Source organism: Micropterus dolomieu, linkage group LG06 (genome assembly GCF_021292245.1).
Source record: "Micropterus dolomieu isolate WLL.071019.BEF.003 ecotype Adirondacks linkage group LG06, ASM2129224v1, whole genome shotgun sequence".
Taxonomy (NCBI): Eukaryota; Metazoa; Chordata; class Actinopteri; order Centrarchiformes; family Centrarchidae; genus Micropterus; species Micropterus dolomieu.
The window spans coordinates 22743454-22768399 of NC_060155.1; the positions used below are offsets into that span (position 1 = coordinate 22743454).

Sequence of the window (24946 nt, forward strand, 5' to 3'; positions counted from 1 at the left end):
AACAAGTCAGAAAAACAATGGACAATTATGAAAAGACTATGGTCTAAAAGATGCCAAATTTGTGTTGAAGAAAAACAAACTCAAACTGATAAAATAGAGGATTCTACCTGGAAGAGAAATCCTGCATGACATTTTCAGTCATTAGTTATAAGAAAAATCTTCATCCAGCTCCACAACCCCTCCAGCAAACTGTTCAGGAAAACGGAGCAGCCAACAAAGAAATGAGACAGGTCTAAGTCATTTTCACACCAGATATCTGACACATTATCCTCGCTGTCAAAGACTAGAATCAAGCTGACTGGTCTGTGTGAGTATGAAATTATGAAGGTGTGTGGCGCTGCATAGAGGATAAACACTGCAGGTAAATACCACTCCATTGTGTTTTTCAATTTACTAAATACTGGTCCACCCTAAAGGCTGCACACCCAAACACAAGAAAACCAATCTACTGTATGATGTCCAATGCAGTGAGGAATGCCAACGATAGTCATTCTGACTTTGCCTCGGGTGGCTCCAACGACCATAACAACTGTCATTACAACATCCAGGAGCACTAACGAACTAGTGACGTCAATCTTCTTTGACAATGACCAACAGAGGTTAAATAGCTGATTTTCCCTACCATTCTGTCAGAACTGAAGAAGTCTCTTGGATGAGTGATGAAACATCTTCGAGTATCTTCAAGTCCAGTAGCGCCTTGATTTTAATCTCCTTTAGACAACTATGACCTGGATGACTGAGAACCTTCACAGACATCTTACACACTGCGTGTGTGTGTGTGACATTTTGACCCAAACACAGACTTTTTGTGAGCTGCTGTACAACTATATGTTTAGACTGGTTGCACTGTACAGAATGTGAGATGTGCTGCGGCTGTATGTGTTTCCCTTTTCCTCAACTGTCTAGTTCTGCCCAGGTGTGCAACTTCAGATTGCTGAGGTGCCCGCACCAGATTAGAGAGCCTTCAGTTGTGGGACTGCTGGTCTTGCTGCCTCTCAGTCTGGGGTGGACAGTAACGAAGTACATTTACTCAAGTAGCCTCCTTTTTTTGAGTATCTGTCCTTTACTTGAGTATTATTTTTTGGAAACTAATTATTTTTATTCCACTGCATTTGAAAGACAAATATTGTACTTCTGACTCCCCTACATTTCTATGAAGGTTCCCGAAACTCATTACTTTGAAGCATAGCTTTGAAGTCAGTGAATGAATTTTCTTTTCTCTTCTAAAATGCAACAGGTGATGTGTTCACAGGAGAGACCCCAATCAAAGTAAACCTCATGTCAGTCAAAACCAAAGTTCTTGCTGCATTGTTTGAACAGTCCAGTCTGAACTTGACCATGGTAACGATGGCTACGGCAGATAAAGACGAAGATTCCTCACCAGAGCACAGATGGTCATATTTATCCATGTTTTGAAATGAAGAAAGATTCATATAATTTTAAATGTTGTTATGTTGCTGTTGTCCAACCTGAGAAAGCATATTGAGGTATGTAAACATTTGTTTAAGTCACATTTTCAGCAAAGCTGTCCATGCTTAGTTGCAGTGTTTATGCCATGGTTGGTCACATTACCTTTTTATGGATTTATGGATGGCCCTCTACTGTGTGAATCCACTGCCAAAATGCTGCGTTAATGCTACTGTCAAATAAACTATCGGTACTATCGGTAACTTACAGATGGGTATTAAACTTTAAATTATATAATTATAAACTTTAAATTATTAAAGAACGTAGTATTGGTACATTATCAGTATTCTTTTTTACATTTTGGTGTAAACATTATCAGGTTCTTAGAAATGCATTTTGAATACTCAGGTATTTTTAAATGCATGTACTCCAGTACTTTAATTTAAAAAAATTTTTTACTTCACTTGTATTGGATTCATATTTGACCAGGAGGAGTATTGTATGCTGATAACTCACCCGGCCAGGACATGTATGAAGAACGGCACGCCTGAAGATAGGCAAGTGGAGTTGCAGAGGGCCAATGATTCTGTGAAACAATATAAACCAGAATCTGGGACTATAGTGAGGTGTGTATGCTATACCCCCACATGCTGACCAGACTGGCTCTTCTGTGCAAGATCTGCACAGAGAGTTTGGGCAGTGTTGAAGAGCTCCAACACCAGTGATGATGCTGGTTCCAGAGACCCAAAATGGCAAGAGTAAATTCATCCCCTCGCATGCATCAGTTCTATCGGTAATCTTTGACTGTGAACAAACTACCTTCAGCTCATTTTCTCGGCCTGTGTTTTTCAGTGAGACAGCCCAATACCAACTGTAAGGGTCAACATTCAGAACATGGGACGCTACCAAAAGTTCACAGCTGATGCTGCAATGCTGAATGGGTTCAATGACTTCTTGATACTCTGCAAGTCCCAAACTGCCAGCAGAAAGGGAGATTCTAGGCAGCACAGAGTGTACTCTGCTCTTAATACTTAATATCTATATTAGTACAACACACTCATTAACACACAGAAACTGCAGCTATGTGTCTTTTTACTTAGCTCTTTTAGATTATTTAGGTGCATGTAGAAAAAAAGAACTGAACTGAACCTTATATATAGTGTGTGACTAGCCTACAGGCCTCTGCTTTTCTTCTCATTGCATCATCATTTCACACTTCTTTTCATCTTTTATCACAGGTAGACATGTCTCCAGAAAGGCGAGGTTAAACCATAGACTGTGAAAAAGAAGTGGACATAGCCACAGTGACGTCACCCATTGTTTTTCAGACTACTGTTTTCAAGCCTCGAGTTTGGAATTTTGGCCTTTGCCATCTAGGTTTTTTGGAACCAGACGTCACCATATTTGGATGAGTGAGGGAAGCTAATTAGCCTGGTTAGTGAAGTGCATCCATCATTCTTGTTAACTGTGATATTAATTGGGATGCTAATTTTGGCTAGGGAAATACAGGCTTAAAACAAAATGTACTTACTGGGGAAGAATGAACAGCCACCTCCTTAGAGTGTGTAAAATGTTACAATTAACTTTCATGACCTGAAAACACACTGTGAAAGCCTCGAAGTTCTTAGACAACACACCCAACACAAACAGCACCCGAAAAACAGGTACACGGCTGGTTAAATGTACATAGTGCAGTGGATACAATTCATTCACCTCTATCCTGATTGACATGTAGCTATGGTAAGCGACTTGTCAGTCACAAGGGTAGTCACACCCTAAAGCATACTCTGCTTTATTGTCTATTTTCCCCTAAATGGGACCATAATTTACAAAATGAACATCATGCTGTTTCAAAGAAGACTTAAAACTAGCAGTTGAGAAAACAAAGTCATTAGGAAAATATTTACTGAGGTAATAAATCAAGTTAGAAGTAGGGTAATTTTGTCATTAGGTCCAATGCAATCTGACTTCTCTGTGCAACCCGTGAAGTCGCCCCTGCTGGCCATCAGAAACAATGCATGTTTAAGGCACTTCCTGCATCGGCTTCACTTTTCCGACCCGGAGGTTGCCTCTAGGGTACATGAAGTGGGAATGAGGTCAGTATGGACTTTCTAGTACAGAGAACAGAAACACAGGACTTATTTTCAAATTGCTACGTTTACCCTTGAGTATGTGGCAGCAGTAAGTAATCTAACAGGCTGACATGGCTCAAAACGATGTTTGTCAGTGTTTTATTTAAATGTTCTCTCTTGACAGCAAAATGTTGAAACCGTGCAAATTCTGTTCAGAAGGTGGCAAAGGTGAAGGTGGCATCGCTAAGTAGCGTTGGACTGCTGGTCATCCTGCCCAGAGGACAAAATGCTCTTTTCATTTCTCTAATTTGTGCCTCCTCCGTCCTCCTGCCTGTGACCCAGAAATCAATCACAGCGTGACATCAGTGCCTCACTTCCTAAAATGATTCTTGAGGAGAGAGAAGGAGCTATGAGCAAGGATGCACCCCAGTGTATACTTTGTGGAAATCTTTTTGGCACCTGTGACATATAAAAGAGGTGTGACACAGCTGGAATATACAAGCCATGGCAGGAGCAGGACATTACAGTGTCTTTGTATTCTTGTGTTGCAACAAGATCAAATTCTGCCCTTAACCATTTGTGTAGCGCTGTTCTTTACGTCATTTCGCCTTGGTATTGCGTTTTTATCATTGAATATTGGCTAAGCCCAATTCAACTGCAATAATTGTGACATGTTCAAACAGCTGCTTATGCCAAATTATTATTTTAACAAGAACATTCTTTTCATTCGGCACTAATGGCTGGATTGTCATGTTGTCATTAAATCAATCATGTAGAGTCTTGTGACAACAGTTAGTGTCTTAAGAAAAAAGAGGAAACAGTAACAACTGCATGTAAATCTCTGAATTAAATAGATTATATTAAAGGGCATAACAATGTCCTAATTTTTGAGGACAATGAGGTGGAGTGACAGGCAGGCCTTCCACATCTGAGGATATCCGGCACTGTCCTGCAAAATGGCATAATACACAACTTGCTGTGTGTGTGTGAGCAATAAGGTGGACACACTAGTGGGGTCTGGTCACCGCTTCCCATGCTGCTTTGGTCTGGCAGCTCTGGTCTAAAACTCCAAAATAAATACTCTGGTAAATGTGATTGGACTCTACTTCAGCAGACAGCAAACAATAGGTGAAGAGTAAATTCCCTGCCTCCAAGAATATTTTTAATTTGAAAAGTGTAAGCATTCAACACTTGCTCATTGGCCATAATTCTTACTGTAAGACTTAAGGCACTCAAATACAGGCATGTTGTCAATAAGAAAAAATAAAAACAAATCAGTAATGCTTCGTAACACTCCTGTTTTTCCTGATCTGCTGCTTGTGGTCCTGCACTGGGCAGACACAACAGACTGACTAAAATGCACACACATGCATATTGTAGCAGGGTGGTCTTTTAAGGGAGGACATTGTTACATCTAAAAATCATCCTTCCACCACACGTAGGTAGGCTATTAGTGGCTAAATGTAATGTAATGTTTGTGGAATTAGTAAAGCGTAAAAAGGTTATACCAGTTGTGTTCAGCTCATTAAACACTTTTGTAAAGAGTTCAGCGAGGGCATAGGTCTTTATTTCTGTTAAGATGTTGACTAGGATGCTCAGGTGGTTTATGTGTCTTATATTTTACAATATTGTGGATGTTTTGTGAATAAATTACAAATCGCCAAGCAAATTTGGCATACTGTGAAAGCTGAATGGACAAATAATGACAGAATACAAGTGGTAGCGTATAACTATTGTAACATGCTGTGTTTGCTGAATAAAGTGCAACAAAACATTAGATCCTTGTCAGTTTGTGTGTTTGTTTTTTTAATGAAGCACTTTATTCACTGTGATTACCATGAAGAACATTTCAAAGTTAGTGAATTTTAAGGGAATACTTTTATATAAAAAATAAAGGACTAATTATTTCAACAAAATATGTTTTTAACTAGCTATTCCTGCCTTCTATGTGCCATCAATAGTGAAAATATTTATTGGCCTAGAGGCTTATCTCTTTTAAAGACCTTTAAGTGTACATTACAAGTAGACACATCAGGGGTAAGACCATATTAACAAAAGAAAGAAAGACAAAATAGAGCACTTTGTTTCAAAATGTAAAGACACAATCTAACGTTACTAACGCCAATGGAACCAAAAGCGATAACTGAATTTCAGGAATTTCATTATGCAGGATATAGACTAGTTGAAAACTATGTCAAAGTATGAGTTAAGGAATCGCAGACTGATATACTTTGGTTTCTTATTTTACAGTTAATGTTACTAATTGTCTAATGTCCATAGAATAAAAATAGTTTCAGTTAACATTTTGAGATCCATAAAATCATGTTTTAATGCGTTATGTATATGTATGTCTTAGTATATTAATTGTTCTTGAAATATGCTAATTGCCCTTTTCCTTATAAAAACAAATATTGTTACGCCGCTTTCGCTCATTCATACTGAACAAAATATTGTGGCATAATCCCACAACCGTGTTTGCTTTCACATTGTGATTTGGCTCTCCAGGTTAGACTGTTTAAAAAAAAGACTGTGTCTTGTAACACAACAGCGTTGAAACGCCACACCTGTTCCATGGCTTTTCACACAGACATCATTCTGGTTCTGTTACTACCAACTCTGTATCAGTTGATCAAATCTGACCCCCCTTTCCGGCTCTGGAATATACTGGAATATAAGTCAGTGTGAAAGCGTCTATATGATAACATCATTATGACAACAACCTTAATAAGATATGCATGGACACTCTTGACACTAATCACCTTCCATACTAGTTGGCCAATGCACGGACCAGCAGCACAAACTCAGGATCATAATATGATTTCACTCAGCACAGCTGAGGGCCCTCTTGAGGAGACGTCTTTCTCCTCAAGAGGGCACCAGTTCTTCCTCTAGGCAAACTACTCAAAGACTTTGGTAAAGAAGTCATGTAACTGCTGAATCAGCTGTCTTTCGAAAGACAGCATGGCCAATGCGTTGAGTTACGGCAAAGAACAAAAAGAAAGAAAGATGTAGAAAGGCACAGGATGGTCTCCCTTGAAGCCAGAGGTGCAGCCGTGCTTATCTGCTCAAACGCGGCAGTGTCTGTGGCTATTCAATCCCCGGCTCCTCAAGGCTGCATGTCGAAGTGTCCTTTGGCAAGATACTGAATGGTAGTTGGCAGTAATATTACAGCGTCCATTGTGATGACTTTCGCCGGCCGAGAAGGCTAACTTCCGGTTTAGCCCTCCGCTAATGTGAATGGGGGTAAAATTGTATATTTGCGGCTGGTGTTGCCTTTTCAAACATTTTCGACCGAAGGGATCACATTCTGTGAAACGAGTCATTTCACTCGGGTTGTGACGGTCAAATATATTGATCCACCGTGTTACAGACGCTGTTTTGGCCGAAGTTACTTCAAAGCACGGGGCACTTCCTGTTGGCTTGGAGGCATTGCAAAGCTACCCAGCCGACCAATCACAGTTGTTACGGCCACCAATTTTTTTAGGGGGGCCGTGGTCCCGCCTGACCCACCCCCGACAGCGCCACTGGCTATAGCTTCTTGAGGTGTGGGAAGAAGCTCAAGCTGAGGCCAGAAAATTGTTGAACTAGATTAAGTGCTGTCTTAAAAGGGAATTCATTATACTGTATAATGTTATACTAATTAAAATCCCTATCACTAGACAACTGCTACAGTAACTTGGTTATAAATTGTTCGGTTACAAACAATAATTTAACAGGCCTAACCTTTGGGAAAATGTCAGTCCTAGCAATCCTAATAACTGATGTGTCCAAAATCCTTGGGAGGAAGTGTAAGGTAATTAAAACCAAACATCTTCCATTGAGTAATGCAATTAAATTATACTCAGTTATTAATAGCTGATTTATTCAAACAAAAGTGAGTAAAATATAATTAATACATTTGTTGAATTCAGCTCAACATTATTCCAAACTGCACCTATTATGACAGTATAGGCCTAAAGGTTACTGTTATTTATTTACTAAATATTAATTAACCCCAATCTCAGTGTTTACAGTATAAAGAGAACTTGCTGACTGAGCTGCATTAACTGAGGGAGATTTGGCTAAATTTTAGGTTTCTTTCTTTCTTTTTATGTCCACACATTAGCCTCTATTATGCATATAAAGTAAATTTAGAGAAACAATAAATGTTCATAGTAATTAATCTGTGTGAAAAGGTTGCAATTGCCATTAAATCATGAACTGAGCTACAATCTAATGAATTTCACTGTAGTTTGTATGAATCAGATTCTTCATAGCAAATCAAGGTGCAACGAAAAGATATGTGGATGACTAACTGGAGCATCCTCAGTGTGTATTCTACCCATGGCTTATATCTGAGTGTACATTGGTCTGGCAGTTGAAAAATCTACTCCTGCCAATTCCCTAATCAGCATAGCATTTTCTGTTTTACTCCATAATGGCCTTAATTTTCTAATGTAATCACCTAATAACTTAATTCATGTATTTTTTTAACTTTTTACCTTCATATTGTCATGCTTTATCACACTACTTTGGTAGTCTATATCTATACATACTGTCCTTTTACAGTAAATGAGAAAATCAATTATTATTTGATTATCACCTAGGCCTAAATCTTATTAATCAGAATACTTTCTTGATCCCAGAGGGGAAATTTTGTTACAGATACTTGCTTGTACATTGGGGGCATAAAGGAATAGAAATAATAGTAGAAGTTGGTAAGATTAGAATATAAAAAGCTTAAAAATTGAAGAATATAATAAATGTGGATATGTACAGTATTATACAGTTCTCATTCATCCATATAGGCCTACCCTTCACAATTGGCATATGAGGGAATAGGTGCTATTATAGATCTGTACAGCCTATAGCATGCATAAATGTTAAGAAAAGCAAAATGTTCACCTTTAAAATCTAGAACTGCTGACTTAAGTGCACCGTATCAAAAATTACACCTGCAGAATATAGTTGAAAGAATTCAAACGGAAAACAGTTTATGTATTTCATCTCTGAGACTTGGAGAGATGGAGTGCCCTTAGATTAATGCTAATATAATATTTAACATTACAAAAAGCCATTTTCAGACAGTTATGAAATATAATACCTTGTGTAAATGTATAGCTACTTTTTACCTCTTTACTTTCTTTGTATTTTCAGACTTATTATTATTCCTAGGGGCATTCTTGTGGTAGGCCACAGTTGTGTGTCGCCTATACACAAACTGGAGACGCTCCCAGTTTTCCATCAGACATTTGATGCTCCTGGAATGTCGCGACTGCTGCTTGAATATCAGTCACCCGTCACCCTTTTCCTCACAACACAACTCCAATTTCATACCTGAAATGACATCACAAACTCTGTGTGTGTGCTGTAGTGTGTAAAGTGTGTAGTAGTGTGTAGAAGTTTAATATAGTAGACTGCTTATACAACCCTCCCCATTGCCTGTCAGGACTATTGCTCTGTTACCATGGATACCATGTGACCAAAAAAATCAGGTTACCATGGGCAGGTGCATATGAGGTGCAGTATGATCGTTTGTGTCTTCGTCTGTTTCCTGATGCAATCTGACTGCAAGGGGAGCAGGGGTTCGACAAACAAACAACCCTTTTACTACTATTACTTTGAAGGTGTATACAGTGAAATTACATTAGAATTTACTTCTCAAATATTAGAGGTGTTATACATCTTTTCTGTCAGGACAGACACACATTTGCTGACTCTGATCTCACAGTTTTGGTAACATTATTTTCATGCAACAATTAGAAAGGAATGTAGGAAAAAAATGTAGGCCAAACAGTTGAATGTTAAAGATCCCGTGTGTGTGTGTGTGTGTGTGTGTGTGTGTGTGTGTGTGTGTGTGTGTGTGTGCATGCTGCCCTACAAGAAGGCAAAGGCATTTTGATGCACTGCACCAAATTTGGAACAAAAAAGACCTTATAGCCCAGACCACATCACTATCCTCCCACCTGCACCCCCTCCCCGCTCCCCCCCACAACTTGTATTTCAAGACTGAAAAAACACCACAGGTCCATATAAACACACACACACAACACAAACTGTAAACTACTGTACATGCATACTGTACATAATATATAAATTGTACATGTATACTATGCATAATATATACTATATGTATATATGTAGGCCTGTGCTTATATATGTACGTGTGAATATGTGTGCATACATATGTGTAAGTTATATGTATAGGCTTCTGTATAGACACATATATACTTATGTGTGTATACATATTCATGTAGTGGTGCATGTGCGCACGCGCGCGCATGTTTGCATATGTGTGTTTTGTCTTTTCCGTCGTTCTCCTCAAGCAGACAAGAACTTTCGGCCATTTTTTTCGGGGTGTTTGTTGTTTTCACCCAAACAAGAGGCTGTTCTCAGGTCGACACTGAGTTCTGCCTTCCAGCCAACCTAAGGCTAGATAGGAGGAGGGTAAAATGATCCCAGATCAGTGTCTGTTTCGGTGTCACGCTCATGCCATCCCCCATCGCGCTGCTAGGTGCGCGCCAGCCTCGCGATAGCCTCGCCTACTAGAATCAGAGCTCCTCTCGCGAAGTGGATGCTGACAGGCGCGCGGTGCGGTCATCATGCAAAGGTTACATTGGATCCGTTTCAGCGAGTGTCTAAGGAAGCCGCTCCTCCGCAGGACCCTTACGGGTCACAAAATGCGAGACGTCTAGGAACACAAATCCGCTGTAACTCACGTTTACTGGCCTGTTTGGTTACAGCAGGTGTCAAACGATGGACGCAAGTTTGGGATTTCCGCGAACGACAGTGTGTACGCTGGCTCCTCTCGGCGGTAAAGTGGCTTCATGAGTGTCCAAAGTAACAGTGGAAGTGGTGGTGGAAGTTTGGAGGCGACGCCATCTTGGTCGCAGCTCTCCTCGTCCCCAACGTTTTCTCAACAACATATAACGGCGACCGCAAAGAGCAAGGAAGGTATATTAGCTCGCCAAGTGCACGACCGACTCTTATTCTCCTTTAAGTGTGTCCTTTGCAGGAAAAGTGGATTATTTTGGCCGTGTCGAGCTAACGTTTGTTGAAGTAAAAATGGATGTCAAGTTCACTGATGCCGTGAATTGGAAGCCAAACGTCAGCTGTCAGTTCAGTTGATGGCCAGTCTAAGTAGCAGCAAGCTATCATGTTTGCACAAAGGCAGCGCTAGCTTGTTGTTTTGTTTGTATGACTGTCAGCTTACATGGTTTCTAGCTACTCGTAGCTGTGCGATAACAGTGTTTTGTAGCAGTTTGTAACATTCGCCAGCTATCAACAGCATCTAGTTGGATATTAAAACAACGTAGCTATGCATGCATCCATTAATGCATTGCAGTGCATGCCCCTACTGCTATAAACTTGAGATTAGGCCCTGCATTTTACCTTTCTGTCCAGTTCGGATTCATCTGTGTTTGCATATTGTTTTTGACATGTTGTCGAGACTTTATTTACTCCGATATTGCTGAGTTGCTGGATGTGACAAAACAGTGATCATAAGTGGGAGCAATTTGTTATAATCGTCCAGCTAAGTAACGTTATAACGTTAGTAGTTATAGGACATTATAGGACATGAAAATTAAGGCTGTGATAATAAGACGGTAAGAACGAAAAGCTGTTTGCAATTACAGTACCGAGGATATCGTTTAAGAATTAATTTTCAACCCAAGACTCTTAACACTAATGTACTATGATATAAAATAAAGCTATAAAATAAAGCTCTAACTATATATATAAATTAGGCTAAATCGATCTCTCCCTGTCCTTAGATAACCTCACACAGGCCTTGTAGTGTGGTCCCTGTTTCACTGCTCAAGGGTTTCATAATGTCCATTATGCCTTTTAGGGCTTGCCCCTGTGCCAGGAGCTGTGTAAAGATGACAGCCAGGAAATGTCCAATAAGGAAACAAACACTTGCAGCAGTAGTCAGCAGGGAGCAGAGGACCTGTTTGTGTGTGTGTGTGTGTGTGTGTGTGTGTGTGTGTGTGTGTGTTTCTCCCTGGAAACTGGTAGTCATAGAGCAAGGCCCAGTCAGGCACCTATATGTTTAGCCTACTGCTTGTGGGTGTGTGAGTCATTTTATGAACAATGTGGCTCAGATTTACAGAGGTAAGGTTTACCACTTGGACATCTGCAAATCTGGCTATATGTACTGACAACATTTAAATGTAAAACTAAGGTTTTGCAAAGCCTGAATGGCCTGCAAAACCAAAAGCTGTGGCCTGTTTCACCAGCACAATACACGCGTGTAGCATTTGAATTAGCCACATAACTTCTGAAAGACCCACATCTATTCCTCAGCGACTGTGACTTCTTTTCCAAGTGTGACACAGAAAAGATGTGGCTTTCTTTGGCATAAAACTTTAAATGTCCTTGTCTCAGCTGGTATTGTGCTCTATCTGCAAGGCATCCAATGTATTGAGATCCCTAAATATCACCGACTAGTGCCACTGTGCAATGAGGCCATTGTGACAGTGTAACTAATGAGGTAATAGAAGGGCTAAGTTAAGTTTGTGTTGACATACTAGGAGACTCCGCCCGGCCTAGTCTCTTCTCCCTCCTGACTTCCGAGTGGTAGAATGACCTTCCTGTTTAAGTTAGGAATGCAGCGTCACTCATCTACATTATCTTCCATTATAGCATGAAAGTGGATCTTTAAAAGAGCTACCCACTGCCCAGTTGAATCAAATCCATTTTTCTATTTTTATCCTCAAATCACTCTTAATTTTCTCTAATCCTCCCCACAGATACCGTCCTCTGCTCCTTCTCTTAGTGCTCATTGTAATTCCTCTCTAGGAATTAAGGAAATCATTTTGTCACAGAAAAATGTCCAGCTCTCTCGGCTCTGCTTCCGTGTACTTGTCACCATTGTTTGCTAGTAATGACAATAATGTAAGCTTCTCACCTTTCTCTTGTTGATGCCCTCATGTCAGGCCCCATGGAGGAGCTGCACAGCCTGGACCCCAGGAGACAGGAGCTGCTGGAGGCCAGGTTCACAGGAGCTGTCAGTGGCAACACAGTAGGCAGCACTGGGAGCACCAGCGGAGGGGCTAAGGTTACTACAACACACAAAAACACTAATTCCTTATTTTTCAGATACGCCACACACAATTTGTGTTCACAAGACAATACTTTTTTTAACTGCTTAAGTCCTGCATTGTGTGGATGTCAATAACAAGTTCACTCCAGTGACTAACTAATCAGAAAGTACTATCTCAGCAACAAGAGCTTTTTGGCTGCAGGAAATAAAAACCAGGTTCCCATAGTGGAAAAGCAGGTTAAATGTTCTGTTTTCCTAAAAAGGATGCAGGGTTCCTGGCAATGTACATGTGATGGAAAAGAGCCAAGTGACACGCCTAATGAAAACTGAAGATCTGGATTCCTATCAGAGGCCTGCCCTCCAGGCTTTGTTTCACTTTTTATACACATTTCATAGGGTTACTGGACTTGAACGGCAGCACACACCTGTGGAGACTGTGTGTGTTTGTTAACTTATTTGTTTCAATTCTCACTGTTTGTAGGGTCTGGCCAATGAGTCCTCTAACCACAGCTATGGCAGTCTGGGTTCCTCTAGTGACAAGGAGTCAGAGGTAAACAGAACACACACACATAAACATTTTTGCAGTGGGCATGGATGACAGTTAATTATTTTGAGAAGACAGAACAAAAGCTGAAACAAAAGATTACACATTCTATTACACAGATACCAACATTGAAGCCTGGTTAGATACAGTTGCATGTTGTCAGTACTCAGGGTTTTTTTTTTTTGTTTGGCCCACTCGTCTTTCTGTCACTCCCACTACCTCCACCTCTCCTTCTCTTCCTCTTCCTAGAACTCTGATTTGAAAAGAGGGAGCTCCCCTGCCTACTCAGTATGTACTCTTTCTTCCCGCTGCTGAACACCACCACTCGAACTAGCTTTGTTAGGTAAAACGCAGGGGATTTAAACTTTTTTTTCCTCTCTCTCTTATTTCATATCGATTCACAGACCCCGGAGAAGAAGCACTCTGAATCGTCAAGAGGGAGGAAAAGAAAAGCTGACACCTATTCAGAGAGTAGTCAAGGTATGACTGACACCTGCAAGCAGTATAATGTAGGCATCTATGTGTTATTGATAGCTTGCATTAAAAATCTAATTTCTATGCAGGGAAGACCTCCACACGTGGGCCCAAGATCAGCGACTACTTTGATGTGAGCATTAGAGCAACTTCTGTCATTATAATATTATTAATATGTTAAGATTGATCAGTTTGGACCAGATTTTTAAGTTCACCCTTTCTCTGCAAAGTTCCAGGGTGGAAATGGTTCCAGTCCAGTCAGAGGCCTTCCATCAGCACGGCGCTCTCCACAGAACTCGCACTCTGCCCCGGGCTTAATCGTGAGTATTTCACAAAGACTAGAATGCCTGAACACACGGTTTTCTGATGAGTTATTTGCACATGAGGTGAATGTGGGTCTCTGTGTTACAAGGTTTAACAATACCTCTTTGTTTGTAGATCCGGCAGAATAGCTCCTCTCCTACGGGTCTGTGTTTTGGGGAACACAACCCCAAAGCATCCTCCAGCAAGTTTGTCCAGGTAATATGACGCACACATGAAACACTCACTTGATCTTATACATTGTGCATTTATTAATACACCTCTGACCGTACCTCTCTGTCTGGCTCTCTTAGACGGAGTTAACAGGCCTGAAACTTGCTGCTCTGGAGAGCAACAAGAGTCTGGACCTGGAAAAAAAAGAGGGGCGAATAGATGACCTGCTCAGGGTGAGTTCAGTTTCCATAACCTGAGTTTTGATGAAGAGCATGTAAGAGGACAACAGTTTAATGTACTGTAGGTTATCATGTCAGGTTTGTATTATGTTTATAACTATACAACAAATTGAATTTAGCTCTTGCTGTCTTTTCCTTAACAGGCTAACTGTGACCTGCGGAGACAGATAGACGAACAGCAAAAACTCCTGGAGAAATACAAGGAGAGGCTCAATAAGTGCATCACCATGAGCAAGAAGCTGCTTATAGAGAAGGTGTCTGTCTTTGTATGAGTGCACTCTTTTTGTCTATTCACTATACATTTGATTTAAAGAACGGCTACATAAAATGGTTTTTGATCACATGTGGGCAGAAAGAAACACAAACTGACAGAGACTCAGCCTACTGTATATAAGCCTAACAGAGAGACTTATTATCTTATCATGTTCTTACAGCCACCATATAGAAGATCTGAAATGTACTGCTTGCAAAGATAGCAAAAAAGTACCTACATTCAACAGAAATAGAGCAACATTTTTCACATAATAAGTCCAGTTTTCTCTCCTGTTTTTAGCTCTGTTTTGATCCACAACTCCTGAGGGGAAAAATTCTGTCTTTTTGGGTCGGTAGATGTTTGAATCTCTTAACCGGCCACCGTTTTTTTTTTTTTAATTATTATTTATTTTCTTGTTGCCACCATTTTGGGCATAGAGCTGCACAGTGGTGAGGGTATTTGGTGCTCAAGCAACCCTTTCACAATATACTGTGAATATTTGATTCAGCAATATTAAAATATTCCTAAATGGAGCTTAAATATGTCCAGAGAGTTCAGTTTTTCTCATTTTAAAAATAAAGCTATGTACCACACCTTTATCCTGGGTGGAGATGTGACAGAATATTTTGTGTGTCTCTCCTCTCTTCTGTTGCTATCGACACACCTTCAGCAACACTGCTCATTATTTCTCATGTCTGCCTCTTTTTGTGAACAGAGCACCCAGGAGAAGCAGTCGTGTCGGGAGAAGAGCATGCAGGACCGTCTCCGTCTCGGTCACTTCACCACTGTCAGACATGGAGCGTCCTACACAGAACAGTGGACCGACGGATACGCATTCCAGAACCTGATCAAGTAAGACACTGCAAACGCATGCATAGTTTTCCATTCAGTTTAATTTAGAAGTTTAGGTTTTGCATTTTAAACAGAAGGGTCAGAAATAAAGTGGCACAAGAGGTTTTTGTGTGCATGCTTCATTTCACAGCCAGGAGCAAAAACATTGCCAAAGGCTGTTTATTGTCTGCTAAAGCATTTTCTTCACATGACCCATTTCCTACACCTCTGCATCCTCTTCTCTGTGCAGGCAGCAGGAGGGCATCAACCAGCAGAGGGAGGACATAGAGCGACAGAGGAAGCTGCTGGCCAAGAGGAAGCCTCCAAACCCTGCATCGCCCTCCGTCTCGGTGGCCTCCACCTCTGAACCCAAGCAGCGCAAAACCAAGGTGGTCAACGGCAACGACTCTGACCCCTTCCTCAAGCCCTCCCTGCCCCAGCTGTGAGTACCCTGCAATATACACATACTGTCAGTGTAAAAGTGGAGGATACTGGACCACAAAGAATTAGTGGGATGATTGCCCTCTGTTTTATATTGTTTTGACTGTAGAACTTTTTTTGAGATTCTTGAGCTTCTGACTTTTCCATATTTTGGCAGACTGACACTTGCTGAGTACCATGAGCAGGAAGAGATCTTCAAGCTTCGCCTTGGGCATCTGAAGAAGGTCTATAGCAACACACTAAACCAATCAGTCAGTCAATAAGAACATGTTGTGACTATACAATATTTTTATCCAGTGAAATAACCAGAATGTACACAGAAGCACTTGAAATGCATTTAGAACAATGCTTAGATGATCATGCATTCAGTATTAAATGGCAGCTACAGTCCAAAATTGCTTGATGGGTTTTAAAATGTACAATTCTCCATCTCATATGGTGTTTTAATGCAGGAAGAAGCTGAGATCCAAGCAGAGCTGGAGCGGCTGGAGAGAGTGAGGAACCTCCATATCAGAGAGCTGAAGAGGATAAACAACGAGGACAGCTCAGCGTAAGTCCATTCTACACATAGGACATTAACCTGTTAAGTATGTCATCTTAGCAAAGTACTTTACCGGACCTGCCCGGTCGATTTTTTTTTTTGCTGTTCTAGCTATTTTCCGTTCAAAAACAACGGCCCTTTGTGTCAACAGACCGTCTGGCGGGCCGCCATCTTGGTGAGGTCGGCTTAGCCAATAAGTTTCGTTTCTGTGGTCAGATTGAAGTACAGAAGAAGAGTTTGCTTTTGCAGAGGCGGTCTTTATCGACCTCTGCTGGCGACCCGTAGCAGCTACACAGACATGTAGGATATCAATCGATTCGTCTCTTCAATACAAAGAGAAAGAGCCCACTTACTGTAGGATGTTCTGTTCTCAAGCTGTGGCCTGTAAAGCATGGGAGTGCTTTTGGTCATAGATATTGACTGTTTTTATCAATATTTCAATGTTTTGGAAGCTTTGTTATTTGGAATGTGGTTGTATGAAGAGAAATAATGTTTTGAAGATAACTCCCAATAAAAGTGAACATATAAACAGTAAATATGTCCAAAACATGGACATTCGCCTGGTATATTTTTGAAAGATTGTGAAGAAACTGTTGTATATCAGTTTCTTTTCATCAAATTTACAGTTACAGTTGTATTCCAGGTTACCATCTTATGATGGGTTTTGATCGTTTATTGGATTAAAATATAGCCTTTTTTTTACCAGGAGAGGATGAAAATATCATATTTTTTCTGTATTGCATCTCCATGTAGTCTGTAATTGTAAAATAAATATGTTAATGTACAATGGATTTATGATATAATGTGGTTAAAAGGTGGCACGAGCCGGGTACAAGCAATGAGCTTAAAAAAAATGTCTGTGTGCCTTCTCACACAGGTTTAAAGACCATCCAACCCTGAATGAGAGGTACCTGCTGCTGCACTTGCTGGGCAGAGGCGGCTTCAGTGAAGTCTATAAGGTAATGTCTGTATGGTTGGACTAGCTTTTTCCCCTATCCCCTCTGTATGTAAAGTCTGTAAAAAGACGTGTGTGTGTGTGTGTGTGTTTTCTTATCACACACAGGCTTTTGACCTGTTTGAGCAGCGCTACGCAGCTGTTAAAATCCACCAGCTCAACAAGAACTGGAGAGAGGAGAAGAAGGAGAACTACCACAAGTAGGTCTCATATACACACACACAAATGCACACAAGTTCAGAGACGCAAAGACAAAATGTTTCTCTCGCAACACACACACTATGTTGACATTTATTTCCTTCCAGGCATGCATGCAGGGAGTACCGGATACACAAGCAGCTGGACCATCCCAGAATAGTCAAACTGTATGACTATTTTTCGCTGGATACTGACACGTGAGTCACCTCTGACCTCTGCCAGCTGCACCCCTGCTGGGTTGACATATCCTCAGGTTGTTGATCACACAGCACTGTGAGCTTATAACAACACGGTGCACATCAGTAAGATTCAGACCTCCATAAAGGCCCTACCCAGCAAATATTCAAATAATGAGTGGTTTGTATTTTGCCTGAAGGCTCTACGTCAGTGGGTGCTACAAGTAAGAGCAAACATCATGCAGGTGTTATGAGATTGCGAAAGAATAAATAGTAAAAACAGTTCACAGAAAAATGTATGATTCAGTATCAACATGCCCTGACAATAAACCTATATCTTTGGGTGTTAACTAAGCATGTGGCGTGGTCACCCAAAAGAGAGTTAAAGAAAACTGGTAGCCAGGGTTACTTACCCAGGCTGACAATGCTGTATATTTGTCCAGACAACCAAATGAAACCCTTTCTGTGTTGAATACAAAGGTTGAGTGTTGACCCAGCTCACATTGTACCATGTTAGCAAAGCTTTGCTTTGAGAAGTGATAGGGGTGATTCAGAGGGCTGCAGTGTGATGATAAAATGATTGCTGGTGCAAAGGGCTGCACGATTATGGACAAAATGATAATCACGATTATATTGATCTATACTGAGATCATGATTATTTATCACGATTATTCATTGATTTTAGGGACAACGTATTTTTATTGCACTTGCAAATTGAAATAAACCGACAACTGTTCAAATGTTCAAATCCATGATGTGCTGCATTTCTGCATGTACAAATCTTTGCATCGAAATAAGCCTGGTCCTTAAAGTGCATCATCTCCTAGAAGCAAAATATAAATAACATTTTACCTGGGAAGTCCACTGATTCCAGCTACTGCTGCGCCACGGTTTTGTCCCATCCTCTGCGCAGTGTTAACTTCCAATGGAAGCGTCTCAGACACATTTCAGGAGCTGAGCACATTGTTGGCTTGTTGTTATATTGCTTTTTGTGCTTCTACCTATGGTTTCTACTCTGCTTACCAGCAATGGCTCTCTGCGATCCGGTTTTGTTCGGTTGTCCGCATAGCTGCATATCCCACAGGAAGCATTTCAGAATCGTAGGGTTTTTGCCTGCCTGATTTTGCTGACATGTTGACATTTAGTTGATTTGGTAATCAGTGCTTGATTTTTGTGCTGCTTCTATGATTAAGTAGGCTATGTAGATACATGGTTCTTTTTTGTCTGTTTTAACTGTGTTGATTTATGATCAGGACAGGTTGCACAGAGTGTTTTATTTTGAAAATTGACAGCGGACACATGCAGACTTTGCTGTCCACTGTGGACTGTAGCAGCAGGAGGGTGCGCAGACAGCCAAATCGCCCCCTTGGCTTTAAGTTTAGGAAGCGCTTCATTTGATATGCAGCAGTTTCCACGAGAGGAGCATGCATTTTAAACGGCGATATCGCCATCGATCATGTTCATGTAATTGTGGGAAGCTAAAATCATAATCTTGATCAATATTCGATTCATTGTGCAGCCATACTGGTGAATCTTTTTTTTCCTGCACAAAATTTATGGATAATTACCAAGCATTTCATTTGCACATTAAAATTCAAAAGAAACATCTCCTCATTAGATTAACAGAACTAGTTTGCATCCCTAATTTGCCTTACTAACATCAGCTCCTCCACACTCACCAGGGTCCGTTCTTTAACAACCAGTTTCCAGTCTCCTCTGAAAACTGACATATAATTTGTGTACACAATGTACAGTATGTTTAGGGGACAGAGTTGTACACTAGTTTAGTCTATGCACGTACCTGAAGTTCTTAGCAAAATATAGCAAGTGTTACTTAGCTGCCAAAAATGTACTATACAGGGGAGATGTTTGCTAGTACTAACCGCCTCCACTTTTAACAGTTGGGGAAACAACAGGCACACTGTAACCTACTCTGTACATTTACTGCCAGACTGACAACTTACTGCTAATCTTTTCCTCTGTTCACTTTTACCTTTACTTTTGCCTCTCGCTCATTCACTCCCCCACACATTCGCTGCACACGCACATTATGCACTGCCCTATTCCTTAAAAGACTTAACTTACGCTGCTCTTATAGCAGCACCGGTCGTGTAGATGTCCTTTGAAGAATGAGGACAGGAAGCTAGCCAAGCGATGAGTGTTACCATGCTAGCATAGTGTGCAAGTGAAAATCATTAGTTGCGCAAGTAAAACTTCTCCCCTTTGCCTTCAGTCTTTCCAGCTTCCTTTCTAATGAGGGGTCAATAAATGAATGACAGTACTGTTACATTCTTGATATAAGAGTAAGCACAAATAAATTACCTTGATTTGTTCACCGTCAGTTGTTGAACTTCATCTTTTTCTCCTGTATGTAACCATGTGTGTCCCCTGCTCGCCCAGGTTCTGTACCGTTCTGGAGTTCTGTGAAGGCAACGACCTGGACTTCTACCTGAAGCAAAACAAGCTGATGTCAGAGAAGGAGGCCCGCTCCATTGTCATGCAGATTGTCAGCGCCTTGCGCTACCTCAATGAAATCAAACCCCCCATCATCCACTATGACCTCAAACCTGGTGGGTCACATCTTCATACATGGAATTAAATGTAGATAACTGATGAAAACAAGTATACTGCTTTGTTTGCAGTGCTTTTGACTTCTAAGAAGAAGCTAGAGTCAGTTATGGTCCTTTCACTCTTCAAATCTTAACTGATTTCAAAAACGTGGGATACCGTAGACATAACAGATTTAACAGATTTTTATATTTAAATCGTAAGAACTAAATATCAAACATGATTGATATTCTTGATTTGAAATCAGGGAGACTCCCATCTAGTCCTTAACCTTAAGATTATATCTGTAAACCACACTACAGGATGATTTGGGCAGATAATCTATTCAACTTCAAATCGGGAACACCCCTGCACTTGTCGGGAGGGGCAAATCGGACCCAGAATCTGCCCAATTATCCCCTAGTGTGGGGCGAACATTAAGTGTTTTCCTTCTCAACATGGGGTGAAAAATGGGTTTGGCTGGGCGGTGCAGATGGTGATACTGCTGTAGTTGAAACCAATCCTTCCAAGATCAGGTTCACACACTCTGTACTCAAGTCTCACTGTCTGTGTGGTGTGCAGGTAACATCTTATTGGTGGATGGTACTGCGTGCGGAGAAATCAAAATCACAGACTTCGGCCTGTCTAAGATAATGGATGATGATAACTATGGCGTGGATGGGATGGACCTCACATCACAGGGAGCAGGCACCTACTGGTAACACACACCTACCCCTCTCAGACTGACATTGTAACGTGGGTTACACCTCTTTATTGTCAAGGAATTACCTTTAATTCCTACCACTTGAAGCAGTGTAACTGAACTGAACTCTCAGTTACATGTTTGTTATTGTGTGTGTGTGTGTGTGTGTGTGTGTGTGTTTCTCAGGTACCTTCCTCCAGAGTGTTTTGTGGTGGGGAAGGAGCCACCTAAAATCTCCAACAAGGTGGACGTCTGGTCTGTGGGAGTGATCTTCTTCCAGTGCCTCTACGGACGCAAGGTACAACACTAAACACCACCTTTCGTTGTACAAATTTTGAACAATGCAAAGGACCTCGGAGAAGATCATGTACTCCTCCGGTATATCGTTCCACGTGGATTCATTGTCAACATTGGGCCACTCAGGTCAATTCTAAGAGGCAGTGCTTTGGGGAAAATAGATTTGGACGTCGGAGAAGTCTCTTTAATTAATTTTTCACATTCCAGTTACTATAGTTGAAGCAATGTGAAGACATTGGATTGGACATGAGTTTCTATGTGTTCTTGTCATTCCAGCCGTTTGGTCACAACCAATCACAGCAGGATATTCTCCAGGAAAACACCATCCTCAAAGCCACAGAGGTCCAATTCCCTACTAAACCACAGGCTAGCACAGAAGCCAAGGTAACACACGCACATGTCATTGACATAGTGTAGCCTTAACCGTCACAACTACACGCCTAACCTTTAAAGTGCAATTTATACTTATGCGTCAAATCGACGGCGTAGGCTACGGGGCTATGCAGAGGCTACACTGTCGCACCTCCTCAAAAATGTAACTACACGTCTAGTCGACGTGGACCATAAGCTCTGTGATTGGTTGGCTGGGTAGCCTCGCAATGCCTCCAAGCCGACCGGAAGTACCCCGCGCTTTGAAGTAACATTTACTAGTGGCCAAAACGGCGGCTGTAACACAGTGAATCAATATATTTGACTGACGCAACCCGAGCGAAATGACTCGTTTCGCTATCAGAATGTGATCCATTCAGTCGGTAACATTTGAAAAGGCTACACCAGCCGCACGTTTACAATTTTATCCCCATTTACGTTAGCGGAGCGCTAAACCGGAAGTTATCCTGCTCGGCTGGCAAAAGTCAACACAGTGGACGCTGTAGCGCTACTGCCGACTAGCGTTTGGGGTTGTAATTGCAGATTGATGCACGCACGCACACACAAATACAGTACACATTCACACATGGGTCTAGTCTATTTTGTATGTAATGTGTATTGTCTTATCTTTTGTGTTGTGTCTGGAGCTGCTATAACAAGTGAATTTCCCGAGAGTAGGATCAATAAAGTCCTATCTTATAATATGTTCTACTCTGCTCTGCAGGCATTTATCCGGCGCTGTCTGGCCTACCGCAAGGAGGACAGGTTCGACGTTCACCAGCTGTGCTCGGACTCCTACCTCCTCCCTCACATGAGACGCTCAAACTCCTCCGGCTCCCTGCAGCCCTCCGGCTCATCTCTCCCTACCTACTGACTGGCTCTCTCACATGACTGACTGGACCCTCTGGCCAATCTCACGGCAGGATTGTCAGAAAGGAAGGACAGTGGATGTGGATCGGGTTTTTTTTGTTTTTTTTTTTTTTTTACTTGAGCTGTTCCCAAATGGATACATTAGCAACAGAGCAGAATTAAATGGAAAACGTGAGATGGAAAAGTGTGAAGTGGAAGGGGGACACTCCCTATGCATGTGTTGTACAGAGTTGTGCTTGAACTCAAATGTTTGAGATGGGGGGGGGGGGTAAAGAACAAAACTGGAAAATAGAAGGAAAGTGGAAAGGGAGAGGGAGGAGAATTACAAGAGTCTTTGTGTTGTTTGGAGAAGAAAAGAAAATGATGAAGCTAGTAGATCTCTTTATGGACTTTATGGAATCCCTTAGGAGACATTTCCACAGCTATAGGGGCTCCTAGATGCCCGGTCCAAGGCCACCTGTTTTAGTTCTACACCATAATACACCTTACAAGATGGCTTAGAATTTACTCAACTTAAAACCGCTGTTATAGATGTTCTCCTGCTGCTTATTTGAGGGTGGCGTTGACTAGTTGGGGAACAGAAGAAAAGGGTGAACAGGTGTGCGTTGCAGAGAAGGTATCTGTACATTAAAGATGGACTACCTGTTCAAGTCAACTCTGCAATCCATTGTTATAAGGCACAAAACGATGGTTACATCTCATTGAACTGACCCTTGTAGTCCCCTCTGCACACGACAAGGGTTAACGTAAAAGTAATATTTGATGGGACTCTACTAAAAAAAAAAAAAGCGCCAGATTAAATTTCTGGGGTCGATTTGCACTTCCGGTCCAGATCTGGTCCTGATCTGGACTCACACATTTGGCATGAAGTACTACAGCGAGGGCTAGTTCTGGACTCAGCAGCCAAGTCCTCGGGTTCACACTTTTTGTTTCATCGCAAAGCGATTCAGTTCTACTGCTGAGTTTACAGGAAGTGGATCTGTGAATCTGTCTTAATCCATTTTCGTTGTTCAGATGAGAGTCACCGTGTTTCAAACAGTAGAGTATTACAGCACCACGTTGTCATAGATGTCCTCATCAAGCTGCCTGAAGTTGGACTGAACTGAGGGGGGCTGGATCAGCTGTTACTGTACTGCAAAAGACTAAGACAGAATTTAGTGTACATTTCACCTGCAGGAGACCTTACCCACTAGCCAATACATAATAATGAGGCTTATCCTTGCTTCCCAGTGTCTCACTTTGCTCAGTTTCTTTGAGTTTCCCTTCTGAAAGCTGTTCTCAGTTTGCTGCTATAAATGTTGCTTTTAGTTTGTAACGTGTGAATGGTTTTCGCCTTGCATATGTGCATACTTGAACTGTGTTAAGAGGAACACTCTCCAGAGCCCCTTTTCTGAAACGGACACCCGCTGTGCTGTTTGGGGAGGGGGGGATGCAACACGTTCCTCTGCCACCAACATCAATGTCCACACGGGTTTTTGTTTACTTTCATGTAAAAGTCCAACAGACATTATATGGAGCAAAGTCCCAGTATACTGTGTAGTTAGGGATGGCCTGTTCATGCCATTAGAAGTGGGCGCGCTCCAGGTTGGCTGTGCTGCAGCATGATGTACTGCAGCTAGAAATCAAGTGGATATATCCAAATGTTGTCGTCCTGTAAATAAAACACTTACCTGTACGTTGTTGTGGCATTTTAAAACCCTCTCAAATGCAGGCAACCTGGACTCTGCCCCAAGCACGCCCGTGACAGGAAAGAGAAATATTCCTGGGCGAGAATTCAGATGAAAGACAAGCTGAAGCAGTTAAAGAGCAAGTTGTGGGTTTCTATGCGCTCTCTCGCCTGCTGTAAAAAGAATTACTTTTCTACTTGTGAGCCATTAGATGAACAAAAGAACCCGAACACAGATGTAATTTCAGTAACATGACGGACCAATTAAACTGCGGGAAATATCTGCTCACGGCGTGCTGCTCCCAAATGAAAGTCTGTGCCCACTTCGATACATTATAATCTTATCTATCGGGTGCAGTAAGGCATTAAACTAACATGTCTCCCTCCTGTCTAGTTTTATTTCTCCTCTCTCTTCTACTTGACAAAGGAAAATGGGTGCTAGCACCAAGTGCGTAAACCACATGATTAATGACAGCCATGTGTAGACAGATGTGAGTTCTGCCATTAGTAGTGTCAGATCCATAGACTATATAAAAAGGTCGGATCACATTAGCGGTGGGGAGTGCAGCGCTAAGCTGTGTCATTCATATGCAATAAAAATTTCCTTAAAAGTCTTAATTCCTGCGGTGAGACCTACATTTCCTCAGGATGGTTATACAACATCACTAGAAGTGTTTTGTAACAAGATGGAGTAGAGGTGATGAAACGTCCGTGTTAATGAGCAGTAATGTTCCTTAATAGGAAGTCTAGCAGTTTGTCACAATATTTAGCAGCATTACAGAGCTGGATTTGCGGAAAATGTTATTTAAACTATTTCAACTATAATTCTTGGCCATCGTTCATTCAGCAGGCATTTTTTTTTTT

General features: G+C 41.4%; 1 protein-coding gene across 6 annotated transcripts; it reads left to right on the forward strand.

Moving 5' to 3' along the window:
- The first annotated feature begins 9947 nt into the window (after positions 1-9947).
- On the forward strand, positions 9948-24091 carry LOC123971927 (serine/threonine-protein kinase tousled-like 1-B). Of its 6 annotated transcripts, none has more exons than XM_046051010.1 (23): positions 9948-10412; positions 12398-12519; positions 12986-13054; positions 13298-13336; positions 13453-13528; positions 13612-13655; positions 13759-13842; positions 13961-14041; positions 14137-14229; positions 14379-14489; positions 14789-14836; positions 15204-15340; positions 15570-15761; positions 15918-15984; positions 16213-16310; positions 17179-17260; positions 17365-17456; positions 17562-17651; positions 20031-20200; positions 20760-20895; positions 21067-21178; positions 21454-21561; positions 22271-24091. In XM_046051010.1, the coding sequence occupies exons 1-23, from the start codon at positions 10286-10288 to the stop codon at positions 22418-22420; spliced, it is 2328 nt and encodes a 775-aa protein (XP_045906966.1). In that variant the 5' UTR covers positions 9948-10285; the 3' UTR covers positions 22421-24091. The 6 variants fall into 6 exon arrangements, with proteins under 6 accessions (XP_045906966.1, XP_045906967.1, XP_045906968.1 ...); XM_046051009.1 differs by having other exon boundaries at positions 9949-10412; positions 13753-13842; XM_046051011.1 differs by lacking the exon at positions 13298-13336 and having other exon boundaries at positions 13753-13842.
- Positions 24092-24946: the final 855 nt, after the last annotated feature.